Source organism: Desmodus rotundus, chromosome 11 (assembly GCF_022682495.2).
Source record: "Desmodus rotundus isolate HL8 chromosome 11, HLdesRot8A.1, whole genome shotgun sequence".
Lineage (NCBI taxonomy): Eukaryota > Metazoa > Chordata > Mammalia > Chiroptera > Phyllostomidae > Desmodus > Desmodus rotundus.
This window is the reverse complement of record NC_071397.1, coordinates 9,956,588-9,969,301: the sequence shown is the minus strand read 5'-3', so window position 1 is coordinate 9,969,301 and position 12,714 is coordinate 9,956,588. Positions and strand designations below refer to the sequence as shown.

The 12,714-nt window shown below is 57.9% G+C and overlaps 2 protein-coding genes across 4 annotated transcripts in view; both read right to left on the bottom strand.

Moving 5' to 3' along the window:
• Nucleotides 1-13: 13 nt before the first annotated feature.
• Nucleotides 14-5,994, bottom strand: SLC22A7 (solute carrier family 22 member 7). Of its 2 annotated transcripts, XM_024557975.4 has the most exons (10): nucleotides 5,507-5,994; nucleotides 4,768-4,871; nucleotides 4,479-4,633; nucleotides 4,196-4,364; nucleotides 3,302-3,425; nucleotides 2,903-3,012; nucleotides 2,291-2,505; nucleotides 2,038-2,146; nucleotides 1,089-1,295; nucleotides 14-692 (listed from the first exon to the last, which is right to left on the bottom strand). In XM_024557975.4, exons 1-10 carry the CDS (start codon nucleotides 5,897-5,899, stop codon nucleotides 638-640), a joined length of 1,641 nt encoding a protein of 546 aa, XP_024413743.2. In that variant the 5' UTR covers nucleotides 5,900-5,994; the 3' UTR covers nucleotides 14-637. The 2 variants fall into 2 exon arrangements, with proteins under 2 accessions (XP_024413743.2, XP_071075793.1); XM_071219692.1 differs by lacking the exon at nucleotides 1,089-1,295 and having other exon boundaries at nucleotides 5,507-5,955.
• A 3,174-nt stretch (nucleotides 5,995-9,168) lies between these two features.
• The window catches only part of TTBK1 (tau tubulin kinase 1), a 40,534-nt gene continuing 36,988 nt past the window's right edge, over nucleotides 9,169-12,714 (bottom strand). For both annotated transcript variants that reach the window (XM_053914105.1, XM_071219618.1), the window contains one exon: nucleotides 9,169-12,517. In XM_053914105.1, the coding sequence (XP_053770080.1) occupies nucleotides 12,130-12,517 (388 nt within the window). In that variant the 3' untranslated portion in view covers nucleotides 9,169-12,129. The remainder of the gene's footprint in view (nucleotides 12,518-12,714) is intronic.

Here is a 12,714-nt window from a genome sequence, read left to right as displayed (position 1 = left end):
GGGGGGGGGGGGGGGGGGGGGGGGCGGTGCTTATCCTGTAAATTGCCAGCCATGGAGCAAAGAGTTCTGTTCTCCAGGTCTCCTGGCCCTGACATTGGGCAGCCCCCAGCACCGCAGAGTGGACAGCATGCCCACAGCCCTGTTGGTACCAGAGGTCATCATAGAGGTCATCATAGGACAGTCCCTTCTTCAGCACCATCTCTAGAAGAAAAACCTTATTCAGCAACTCATTGAGCATGGCAACAGATCTTGTGGTGAGGTCTGTTCAGAAGCTTCATTGTCCATTTGATAGATGCACAGACTGAGATCCAAAAAGGGAAAGCCACATGGCCAAGGTCACACAGCAAATCAGTGCAAAGCTGAGATCAGAAGCCAGCACCAGACTCAATGGCTTCCCATCCGGGGCATGTCCCACAGCTCCATACTGATGCCCCAACCCAGAGGCACAGAATCCCACCAGCTATGAGAGAGGTGCCAGGATTCTCCAGCAGCCCACTGCATTCTGGGAAGTTGCAGAACTTGGATGAGCACAGAGAAGGGCACAGAGAGCAAGTTCAGCCTTGAACAGAGGGCTTTCCCTTTTGCTCTCCCAGCCCCCGATGCAGAACCTCTGTGGAAGACCTGCTCCTTAAACCCCTCAGTCGTGGACCTGCTTCATGGGCATCTGTTCCTCCTGAAGGCTGGATGGGGCACTGGCGAGGAAGGAATCAGGAGCAATGGTGGGGTTTAGCCCCCAAGCCTGCCACCCCAGCCTGCCCCATCAGTGTGGCCTAGGCCTTCCCCGATTCCTGGCATATAAACATGTACTCCCACAAGTGACCCGCACATGCGTGTGCATATCCCTGATGCATAGGCATCCCTGAGTGTGCACACATGCACCTCTCCCCGGACAGTCGGGTGTTTATGTACACACGCGCACGCACACACACACCCATGTTTGCTCTTATACACACAGTTGACATACTTCCGGTCATGCATCTGTGCACACTTGCATGCATGTGCCAGATACATGCAGACATGTCTTCCTCTGAATCCCACCTACGGTATCAGGCACCTGAACACCCATACCCACGTGCACGTGCACATACCTCCTCCTCTCCACGTCCTGGATGGTCTCTGGCAGCTGTGCCTGCCTTGTCTCTGGCAGCAGGAGGGCAGTGCAGGCAGCCAGCAGGGCAATCCCCCCATAAGTGAGCTTGGGCAGTGACAGCCATACTCCATCTAGCAAGGCTACCAGTGGGGCCAAAGAGCCCCCCAGCCGGCCCACCAGTGCAGTCAGCCCCATCCCTGTCTGTCTGCTCAGAGAAGGGATGGGGGGTTGGTGCTCACAGTTGCTTGGGGTAATTGCCTCATAGGTCTCCCCACCCAGGGCTGGCAGGGGGCAACCCTCTGGCACCCCCTTACCCCCCCCAAGACAGCTAAGAAAGATGGGGCTTCTTTCAGGTGCTCTTCCCACCTAACCCCTGGCCAGGAGCCCCTAAGCTAACCCCCACCAGAGGATGAGGCCCCATTCTGACAGAGTACCAGCCAGGTGTCACTGAAGGAAAAGAAACGTCACCAGAAAGAGGGTGGGGGCAGGGTCAGCAGGCAGCTCCTACGCACTCTGCCGTGTTGTTAGAGAACGTGCCAGGGTTCCTAACCCTACCCGGCTACCTACAACTCTCCTCTTCACCTGCCAATAGGTAGTGGAAAGGGCCCCAGGCCTTATGTTCGGAGACAACTCCCAAGGGCAGCGCCGCCTCGGCTGTGGGAGGATGGCTTGGGATGGGCAGATGGGGCTTTTTGCCACTATTTTCTTTTTTAAAAGGCCCGGAGAAGTTTTCTGACCTCGCGTGGGGTCACTTAGTAAAGGTAAAATGCCCCCGCCTTCTCCCAGATCGGGGCAGAGGCTGATTAACTCTGTATTCCGAGTGCGTGCGGTGCAAGGAACGGGGCAGGGGACTGGCCTGCAGAGTGCTGTGTGTATGTGGGCATGTTGGCAAAAGACGAGACCAACCAACTCTCCCCGGGCTGGCGGGGGACTCAGGTTCCCCTCACCTAAGCACAGTAGGGTACAACTCCGAGGTGAACAGGTAGGCAGTGGTGAAGGCAGCTTCAGAAAAACCTTTCCCTATCACGGCCAGGGCGGTGCTCCAGGACACCATCTCTGGAGGAGAAGAGGTTCGGGCAGTGAGGCTCCCAGGACTGGAAGTGGAGTCTCCAGAGAGGACAAGGCTTCGGGACTGGGCGGGGTTTCTCGGCCAGGAGGCGGGGCCTCCCGGAATGGGCGGGGCCCCAGGGCCAGGCCTACCGGAGGACACCAGCAGCCTGCCACCGAAGGAGAGGGCGCTGCCCAGTAGTGTTCCTGCGATCGTGAGGCGGCGTCCTGCGTGGCGCACTGACGCGTAGACCAGCAGCTTGGAGGGCAGCTCCACGGCCCCGAACAGCAGCTGCGTCTGATACACATTCAGCCCCAGCCCCGACAGGTCCAGGCTCAGGCCGTAATAGGAGAAGTTCACCGCAAACCTGAGAGGAGTCCGGGTCGCCATGCCACTCAGGGGCCTCTCTCCCACCCACCTTGTCCTCTCAGGGAGCCTTGGCCTTTTAGAGCAACTGCCACCTCCGCCTATTGGCCGAAGCGCCTTAGCCTAATCTTCACAGCAACCCTGGAAACTAAAGTGTCCATTTTACCCAAGGGGCAGCTCTCCAAGGTCTCAATAAGGAAGTGGCAGAACCTTAATTTGGACCCACCTGTCTCTGATGCCCGCTCCATCTGCTGACCTTCCAGAGCCCCATCCCCTCCACCCCTCCACCCCTCCACCTACTACCCCCACCCCAGCCCTCCACAGTTACAGTTCCCTTGTCCAAGTTTCCTGCCACACTCATCCCCACCCCGCCAGGCCCAGGCCAGCTCCCTCCTCACCACACCACCATGCAGCACAGTGAGATGTGGCGGAGCCGTGGTGTCCGGAACAGGTCTAGGTATGAAGGTCTTCGGACCACCCGCTCTGCGGCTGCCACTTTGCTCAGCTCCTGGCGGGGGTGGAGGACAATTTGTGACATTTGTGACCTGGAGTTGACTGTGGCCTTAGCAAGGCACATTGCTCTCTCAGGGTCTCTATTCCTTCCTCCAGCATTGGAGGGGAGGGATGCACATGGGAGCTGAATAGGGTAAGCCAAGTCAAGGGTCTAGCCCTCCAGAGGACATCTACACTCAAGCAGGGAGCTTTCCTGCACACACAGTGGGCCCCGGAAAGGGAGTGCTTGACACAGGCCATGCGCACACATGTACTTGCATGCACTCACACACATTCACCCTCACCTCCAGGCTCAGGCCGTCCTCACCCACAGGCCGCCCATTGAGCCTGGCACAGCAGAGCAGGTACCTGTGGGCCTCCTCCAAACGGCCCTGGGTCAGGAGCCAGCGTGCAGACTCCGGCACCCACCTGGGGGACAGTGGGAGGCCCTTCAGTCAGTCAGCAACCTAAGGCACGTCTTCCTCCTCAGGAAGGCTGAGGAGGCTGTCCCCTCAGCCTGGAGCATCTTCCCAACCCTCCTCACCTGATGAACTTTTATCCGTTCTTTAAGGCCAAATTTAAAAGTCCCCTTTTCCCACACTTCTTTGCCCAAGCCTAAGTTCTCCATAGTCCAGGAGTCCCTTCTCTACTCAGCTGAACTGGTCTCACCCCCAAGACCTCAGCCCTCAGGGATAGTCACCCACTTTTCCCACAGATGGCAGGAGGGCATAGGATGAAGAGAGACAGACATACAGACATACCCAGAGGGTTCGTCCGAAGCCAGTTCATTTGGAGAAGGCAAAGAAATACTCACCCTGCCTGGCCTTCCACCCTCCTACTTGGACTTTCTACATCTGTGCCGGCCTTGTGCTTATCCCCACCCCATCCAGGGCACCAGCCTCAGCTTGAGTTTGGCTCTGTCTCTCGTGTGTCCATCTCCATCTGTCCCTCTGAAGCTTCCAGTCCTGGTGGCTGTCACTCGCTGCCTCTTGCTGGCTCTGCCTCTGTCTCTCTCTCTGCCTCTATATTTTGTTCTGCATTTCTCTGCATCTCATGGGTTGGTCTCTGTCTCTGTCTCTTGGTCACTGACTGTTTCTCAAACTCTTGGTCTCAGTCTCCTTGTCTTCAAATCTCAGTCTCTGATTAATTCTGTCTCTGGCTCTTGTCTCTCCCACTCCCCACCTGCCCACAGGCCTCACCAGAGGCTGAGGATGCCTGGGACACAAGGCAGGGTGACAGTCAGCAGCATCCATCGCCAGTCCCGGATCAGGTACCCGACCAGGGCCAGCAGTACCACGCCCCCTGTCCAGAAGGTGCTGCTCAGGACGCCTGCCACGGTGCGGTGTTCCACGTCCAGCCACTCCAGCTCTGGGCCCACAAGCAACAAGAAGACAGTCAGCGAAGGCAGATGGGCTTAGTCTCACCCTTGACAACTGCCTCCCTCCATCCCTCTAGGTCCTGCCTGTTCTTTGCCTGCCTCACCCAGGGGCATCACGATGATGGTGAAGCCAGCCAGGGCTGTGCCAGTAAGGGTGCGGATGACTGCAAACATAACATAGCTGACGGAGGCTGCAGATGCCAGGCCCATCACCAGGGTACTCACATAGGCCACCAGCAGCAGACGGCGCCGCCCAAACCTGCACCGGGGTCATGCAGGGTTAGCTCCCTGTAGAGGGGAGGTCCCAAGACAGAGGTAGACTAGGCCCTGACCCCAGCTAGTGGGAGAAGGTTCTCCACCCCACTCCCTTATTGCCCATGCAGCTCACCCCACCTGTCAGACAGGTATCCGAAGGCCACAGCCCCCACCAGCACACCGGCAAAGAAGAACGTGGAAGTGGCTCTGCTCAGGCCTTTCTGCTCACACACCAGGTCCCACTGCAGGTCAGGCAAGGAGGGGCCTCCCGTGGGAACAGGCCCCTCTCCAGCTGGCACCAACCCCCTCTCCAGACCCTGGGACCTTCTGAGGTCAACTATGCCATCCTGGTACCTCCATGTCAGATAATAAAACCCCAACTGTTCACCTCATCTTGCGGGGTGGGAGACTGCCTCTCCCCAGTCCTGCAACTACAGCTTCTTCCCGTGGGGGGCCTTGACCGTGACAACAGGGGCCCCGTCCTTCCTCAGAGGGGTTCTGCCCCCACCCGCACACATTTCCAGATGGATTATGTGAATCCCTGACCTGGGGTCCAAAGGAGGAAGGAAGAGAAGGAGGTCTCCATTGTTCCTCCACCACTTACTGCAGAAACATCCTTCTCAACTCCCAGCCCCAGCTGCCTGGAGCCACCTCAGCCCTTCCCTGCCTTTAATCACTTCCCACTAAATAATAGCAACTCCCATGTATGGGTTCCTTACTACAAGCTCGGTGCTTTAAATTCATAAACCTTACCTACAGAAGGATGACCTGAGACTCTCAGAAGTAAAGTAATGTGTCTAATGCCCACACAGTAATCACCCAAGGCGATGGCAGACCCGTCCCACTCGCGCATCCCCCAGCCTCCTGGCTTGGGTACCTCAGTTGCAATGGTGGAGGAGAACTCTGAGTGGTCGTACTCCCAGCCCTGAGGGCACGGCACTGTGGAGGTCTCACCCTGCTGCTCCCCTCCACTCTGCCCTTCTTCCCACAATGTAGTGTTGGGGAGGGCCTGCGGGTAGGTGAAGCGGAGGCAGGAGCTGAGACTGCCATCAGGCTCCCGGGGAAGGTAAGCTTCCAACCATGTGTCCTGGTGGCTGAAGTTGACAGGGGTGTCAGGCAGGGCACAACGGTGGGCAGGCACAGCAGCCAGGAAGATGGGCAGGAGGAAGTGCATGGGCATCAGTAGGCGGGGCAGGGCCAGCAGGAGCACATTCCGAAGTTGGAAGGGCCCAAAGCCTCCCACCTGGTCTAGCAGCTCCTCAAATCCCATACCAACCACCTCCTAACTGTCCCCAGTGTGCGCTCCCTCTGAAGTATCAGCTCAGGTCACCCACCACTTGGACCCTTGGACTCTGGAGGCGGGAGCAAACAAACTGATGGACGAGAGCCTGTAGCCACATTCCAGCCCTCAGGGGCTGGCCCAAGACTGGGCGTTTCCCAGCTCCCCTGGTCTCCAGGGATGCCTGCCTGTGTAGCCCAGAGCCTGTGAGGAAGGGGCTGCCATCTATTCAGAGGGCATGGCTCCATGGCTCTGGGACTTACATATTGGTGCCTAGGGAACAAGTGGGGTCGCCTCAGGCTGCCATGGTGGCTGGCAAGGTGTGTAGGAGACAAGCCCCTTACCCCTTAATCAGCAAAGCTCCAAGGGTCCCGAAGAGGAAGAATCTTCCAGGCATGGTGCCAGCTCTCCTTGGATGCCCTGTGTCCTATGAAACCCTGGCCGGCAGCCCAGGATTCAACACCAGGTGAAAGGTTCTTACTGCTGAGCCAGCCACAAGGACTCTGTACCCTGTAATTTATTTATTTCAAAGAGAGAAAGAGAGGAAGAGAAACATCAGTGTGTGAAACATCCACTGGTTGCCTCTCACATGCCCCCAACCGGGGACCACAGCCCAGGCATGCACCCTGACTGGGAATCAAACCGGCGGCCTTTCAGTTTGCAGGCTGACACTCAGTCCACTGAGCCACACCAGCCAGGGCTGGACCCTGTCAGATTTATGTCCCCACCTGGAGCTTATGCCCTGGCCTGAGCCACACCTGGAGCCACACTGGGCAGCCTGGCCGATCTGGGCATCCCAGACGCATCTCCCTCCCACCTCTTCACTCAAGGGCTCTTCCCATACACACAGTCCCTCCTGCGGGCCCCACCCCCATTTTCAGGAGCTTCCTAAATGACCCCTCAGGGGGTGGGGAAGGAGAGGGTTTGCCAAGGTACCTGCAATGCCTAAGACTCAGGATTTGTCTGATCTTCCCCATTCAGCTCTCACTCGTGGCCCCTACCACAGCAGAAACCAGCAGCGTCAAATTGTTTTATCTGATTTTCCAAACACCAGGTTGGCAGAGCTGGGAGGCTGTCAAATGTGTTCCAAGGTCTCCAGATTTCTAAGCAAATAAGCTTCAAAGGGGCCCAAGCTTTTCAGAAGTTTGAAAATGACTAATTTAATCTAGCCCCCACTTTGAACAGATAAGGAAGTGGGGTGTGTGGCTTGCTGGGGTCACGCAGTGACTCAACAGCAGAACTGAAGAGGGGACCAGGACCCCTGACTCTGGCCCAGGACGACCTCAGCGGCTGAGCTGGAGATGCTCCCGGCGGCACTGGCTGGGCTCCCCCAGAGAGCGCTGTGGAAAGGGCTGACTCGGTGCCATGGTTGTGTTCGTGGTTGTGCTGAGAGGCACGAGGGTGGAGGCAGTGATTGGAGGAGGTGACGGGAGGTGATCATAGATAAGAGCTATTGGTTGAGTCTCTAGTGCAACCTGAGCACCCGGTCGGGTACAAAGACGCCTCAGACATAGTCCCTGCCCTCAGTGAGAGTGCAGTCGAGCAGGAGGGTTAAAACAAGCTACATGAACCTTCCTCTGGTCTCACTGCTCTCAACCCGCCCTCCACACACCCACCACAATGAACGTCTTAGAACAAACGGGACCAGGCAATGAATGTCTCTCTTTAAAACCCTTCATCGGCCCTGGCTCGTGGGTCTAAGTTGGTTGAAATGGGAGTGACTACTACTGGACTCGGAGTTTCTTTCTGGGGTGACAGAAACGTTCTACAATATTTCCTTCCGAGTGTGGGGAAGGTTGCACAGCTCTATGAATATACTTCCTCTATGTGATCATATTCACGGATAGGGGGCTTTGTGTTTTATTGTGCATGCTTTTAGTATTTGCCTTTTTACTGTAAACATGCCCTGCTTCTGACATTTTGAAACAAGGAGGAAGAAGAAAGCATACAAGCACCCCACTGAAGGCTGGTGGGTCAGGCCCCAGAGCCCCCCGGCATCCACGTTGGAGAGAAGGGGGTTCCAGGAGGCCACTGTGGGGGAATGGAAGGTGGTTACCCAGGTTCTGGGATGCCGAGCTGTGTCTGAATGGTCTTCTCAGAGGGAGGGCAGGACCTCGGCGCCTGGGCTCCTTTACGTGTGATCCCAGGCAGGACCAGGAACCTGCCTGGGACAGAAATTGTTTACGTATTGCCTGGATGAAAGACTCACGCTTTGTGAGCCTCGGGTTCACATGCAGAAGGAGCAGCAAGTACCTACACGAAAGCCTCTCCCCAATCTTTCCTCCCAGAAGCAACTCAAGACTTCTAACTCGTCTAAATAGAGGAGCACTGTACACACAGTTCTTTGACTTAGTCTTCATCTTCGAGACCAGTCCATAAGTGTCCACAAAGAGCCACCTCCTTCGCTGTAGAGCCTCACATTACCCCACGGTGGGGCTCCTGTCAGATGGGTGCCACACTCTGTTAATCAGCCCCCACAGACAGACACCTAGATTACATCTCAACGTTTGCTTTTACAGGCCCCCAGTCTCTTATCCAAACCATTGGGATCAGATTTCTTTTAGAAATCAGACTTCACATACACACACACGTGTGTGTGTGTGTGTGTGTGTGTGTGTGTATTTAGAAAGGCAATTCGGTGCATATTCCATGCATTATGAAACCCCCTAATCGGATCTAAGACAGCGAACATGTATGATAAGTGGAATTAATAAAGACTACAAATGTTCTTGTCAGGTTTGAGTGACAAATGAGTTTGTGCCGATCTAATGAAAAAACTCCTCATTTTCAGAGCCGTTGGGCTTCAGAATTGCAGATGTGGCTTCATGGAGCTACACAAAGAATACCGCAATGAATAAATTTAGACACACAATTTTGGGTTTATAAGTATACACACAGGATACATTTCTAGAACTGCTGGGCCACAGGCTGCGTTCATTTGTGACTTTCATAGATTTTGCTAGGATAATGACCATCCTTCTTCCTTGCCTCTGAGCTGCTGTCCTTCGTGGTTTTCCAGACACACTCACTTTTGTCTGTTAACTTCTGGGCAGTGAAAATTCTTCCTCCTTCCATCTCTGGCCCTTGGGAGAGGCAGCCAAAGGAGCTGAGAGAGCGCAAGCTTTGCCCTCAGAGACGCCGGGGCGGCCCCGTCCAGCGGTGCAACCCTGAGCAAGTTACCTGCATCCTCCAGAGCTTCTGCATCCTCTTCTGTAGAGACAATCTGCCTCCGTGACAGCCCCTCCCCACTTGCCCACTGACCTGCGCTCTTCTCCCCTGCCCGCCCGGCCAGGGCCTGGGCTCCGCCCTCTCCCCCAAAGGAAGAACAGTCCAGGGCAACAGAAAGAAAGGTCCACAGGCTTTTTAATGGTGTGATGGCTACTTCCCTTCTGAGACCCGATCTAATCATGACAGCGGCTTCCAGGGTGTGTGGGCGGGTGGGGGGGTGGATGGGTGCAGGGTGGGCAGAGAGGCCATGCAGTGGCTGGGACAGGGTGGGGGAGGGTGTTACATTCTGTTTGGCGTGTAAACATTCTTCAGTGGCTTCTCTGGGAAAGGGGAGGGCAACGCCCTGCCCCACCCCCGCCCCTGCCCACCAGAGCTGGTCCCTGGAGCTGAGAAGACTGAGCAAGCCAGGCCCCTGTGAGGGGCTGGGAAGGGGGAAGCCCATGTGCCTGGGGCACAGCCCCTCTCCTGCACCACCTTGGTGCACAGTGAGGCAGGGGAGGGGAGGCATGTTCTGGGGTTGGCAGCCCCGCATCTGAGCCAGTGACTCATGATGAGGAAGTGCTGGAGGGGCGCAGTGGTGATGGTGGTGTGACATTCTTTTACAGAGAAGGGCTCACGACCCATGGGGCTTGGGGGAGGGGATGGGAGCTCAAGGGACAGGGACAAGAGGCTGCAGCTGGGGGCGGGGCACTGGGAGATGTGGTTTCCTCTGCCCTTCCTCCTTCCTGGGGAGAGAAGCACAGTCCTCAAGCCTCCTCCCAATTCACCCCGCTCCTCCTCCCCAACCTTGGTGACATTCAATGAGGCAGAGGCCTGAGATCAATTGGGAGCCCTAGGGAGGTCTGGTTTCCCAAGGACAGACAGGGTTTTGCAGCTCTGCCCAGCTTCAGTGCTGGGTGAAGCTGGGGGGTGAGATGGGCCTGGGCTCTCTCAGGTCACCCCCCTTTCCTCCCAACACCAAACCAGGGTGCTGTTGGTCCTGGGCAGGGGTGAGGCTGGGGGCCCTACATTCACAGTTCGGTTGGTGGCAAGGAGCAGGCCCAGGACCTGGGCACCAGGGGTCATGCCCTGGCCCCACCTGGCAGGAGCTGATTGTCATTCAGAGAAGCTCTAGGTGGGAGGGAGTGGCCCCTCCTCCACCCCCTCCGCTGGGCCCAGAGGGCAGTAGAGGCCTTGGGAGGGTCTCAGGTTGACAAGGAGGGCTCTGTCCAGAGAGGTTTCCTGAGTGTTCTGGGAGCTTCTGCGTCAGCATGGGGTGGACCTCAAAGGCTGTCCACCCTGGAGTCCTCCCCTAGGCTGGTCTGCAGAGAAGCCACCGCCTTGGCATGGAAACAGCCGCCCAAGCCTGCTGCCTCGATTCTCCATGAGGGGCTTCCGCGGGCACCAGCAGGCTGCTCCCTGGGCCAACTTCCTCGTGGGCATCCTTCTAAGCAATGGTCGCTGGGTGCCGCCAGACCACTTGGGCCTGCTGGGGCCTTTCTTCCTCCTCCCATGGTGCTCTTGCCTTGCTCTCCATGACCCAGAGAAGAACAGAGGGTGCAGACCAGGGGACACAGGCTGTGGGTGCTGAGGATGGAGGAGGCCTGACAGGAACCTGACCCTGATTGGCAGGGTAGGCTGGCCCTTCAGCAGCCACTGTACTGCTTGGCCCAGCCGTGAGCAGCTGAGGCTTATAATGAGCTGGGATGAGAGTCACGAAGAAGCCCAACCCGGGAGGAGGCCCCTTATCCATTTGTGGAGCTGCACGGCCCTCACCTTCTGCAGGGACAGCTTGGCTGCATGGCTTGGAATTAGAACAAGAGGGGACAAGCTGAAGGGCAAACTAGGGAGGAGAGGGCTTGAGCTGGGTCCATCACACAAGCACACAACCTGGAAATTAGAAGGGCCTTTCTGCCTTGAGTCCAGGGGCCAGCTGTCTGTCTGTCCATCTGTTTCTGCTCTCTCTGCCCACTGTGGGAGATGCTGGTCACAGCCAGGAGAACAGGGAGAGTGACCTAGCCAGAACTGTGTCCCTGAATCTCCAAAGGGCCAGCAAGAGATGATGCCCAGCCATCCTCCACTTCCACGGAACCCAGGAGAGGAGGGAGTTGGCCGAAACTGCAGTAGGCAAGATTGAGGTTAGATGGCAACAAGGAATTCCTGATGGTGAGGGGTCCTGAGCACTAGATCAGGGGCCAAGGGACAGGTGAAACTTCTTTACAGACGGTCCTCCCATTTCCCACTTGGCCAGGCAGGCAGCCCACACCCACTCTATGGTTCCCACTGAGACCCCACCCATATTTAGGAGGAGGAGGGGCTTTGCACCTCAAAGGTGCAGGGGAGTAACCCCCATCACCTGCCCATTGCCTCCTACAGGGTGTCCAGGATGGAGCTGCCTTTGGAGCAGGTCATACCTGCCCCATCACACCTGAGTAGACCAGTGGCCCCTAGGTCCCACCTCCCCAAAAGAGGTCCCTCCCAGGAAACTGTGGGGTTGACCCCTAGGGGAGGCTGAAGCCTCCACTTCCAGAATTTGAGGCTGCCTTTCCGAAAAGGGGGTGGGGGACTTTGGCTGGAAGAGTGTTGGGACGAGGGAAAGGCTCTGTAGGTGCAAGCAGAGGTGAGTTGGGGGGTGGAGCATGGAGAGCAGCAGAGGCCTGGTGGGTGAGCGGGGTGTCCCCATTAGCGGAGTCCTCGGTAAAGAGTGGCTGAGCCTTCCCGGGGCAGAGGGTGAGCCAGCCCCACCTGATGGGCGGCAGGATGTGGGAGGTGACTGGGGAAGGAAGGGGAGGCGAGCGCGACCCCTCGACGCGGCGCCCCCCACCGGTCGGGCCTGGCAGGCGGAAGGGCGAGGCGGGTGCTAGCGCGCGCTGGCGCGGATGCAGGCGGGGAGCTGGGGCCGCGGGTGGCGCGCATCAGGCGCGTAAGGCTGTGCTGGGAGCTGTTCCGGTGTGGCCGACTGCAGGTTGGGGGCTGGAGTGAGGGTGGGAGGCCGCGCAGAGCCGCGCGCGTCATTATCTGGCCCCGGCCCGGCCCTCCGCGACACTTGCCCGGCCTTTGGTTGCTGCGCGCTGAGTCTGGAGTTTCCCTCTGGGTCCTTTCTTGGGGCCCCCCGGGGAGGGAGTGCCGTCAGGCTCGGGCCGGGCCTGTGGGGCGCCCCGGGATGGAGGGCCCCCGGGCCGGGCCTGGTGCGACGGAGAGGGGCTCTCTTTTCGGGACAGGGACTGGCTTCGGGGGGACGCGCTGGGATTGCGCGCGGTGGAGGCTGGGAGACCCGGACTGCGAGGGGCCGGAGGCCTGGTGCTGGCTTGGGCTCGCCCGGGGCCACGGCCGCGTCCAGGGGGCTGTTTGGGGCGGAGGTCAGCAGCAGTGGCCGACCCTGGGGGCTTCTGCAGCTGGAGCCTGAGGGAGGAGGGGAGGACGGAAGAAAAGAGAAAGGATATTTTCAGAATCTCTCTGAAGACATTTTCATAATCGCACAGCCCTAGAATCGTGCATCCTCAGACCTGGCCGAGAACATGGCACAGATGAATGAACTGAGGCCTATTGCTCCGTCCTCTAGGGCAGGGCCTGTGGGAGCCGCACACTCCCAGGCTGGC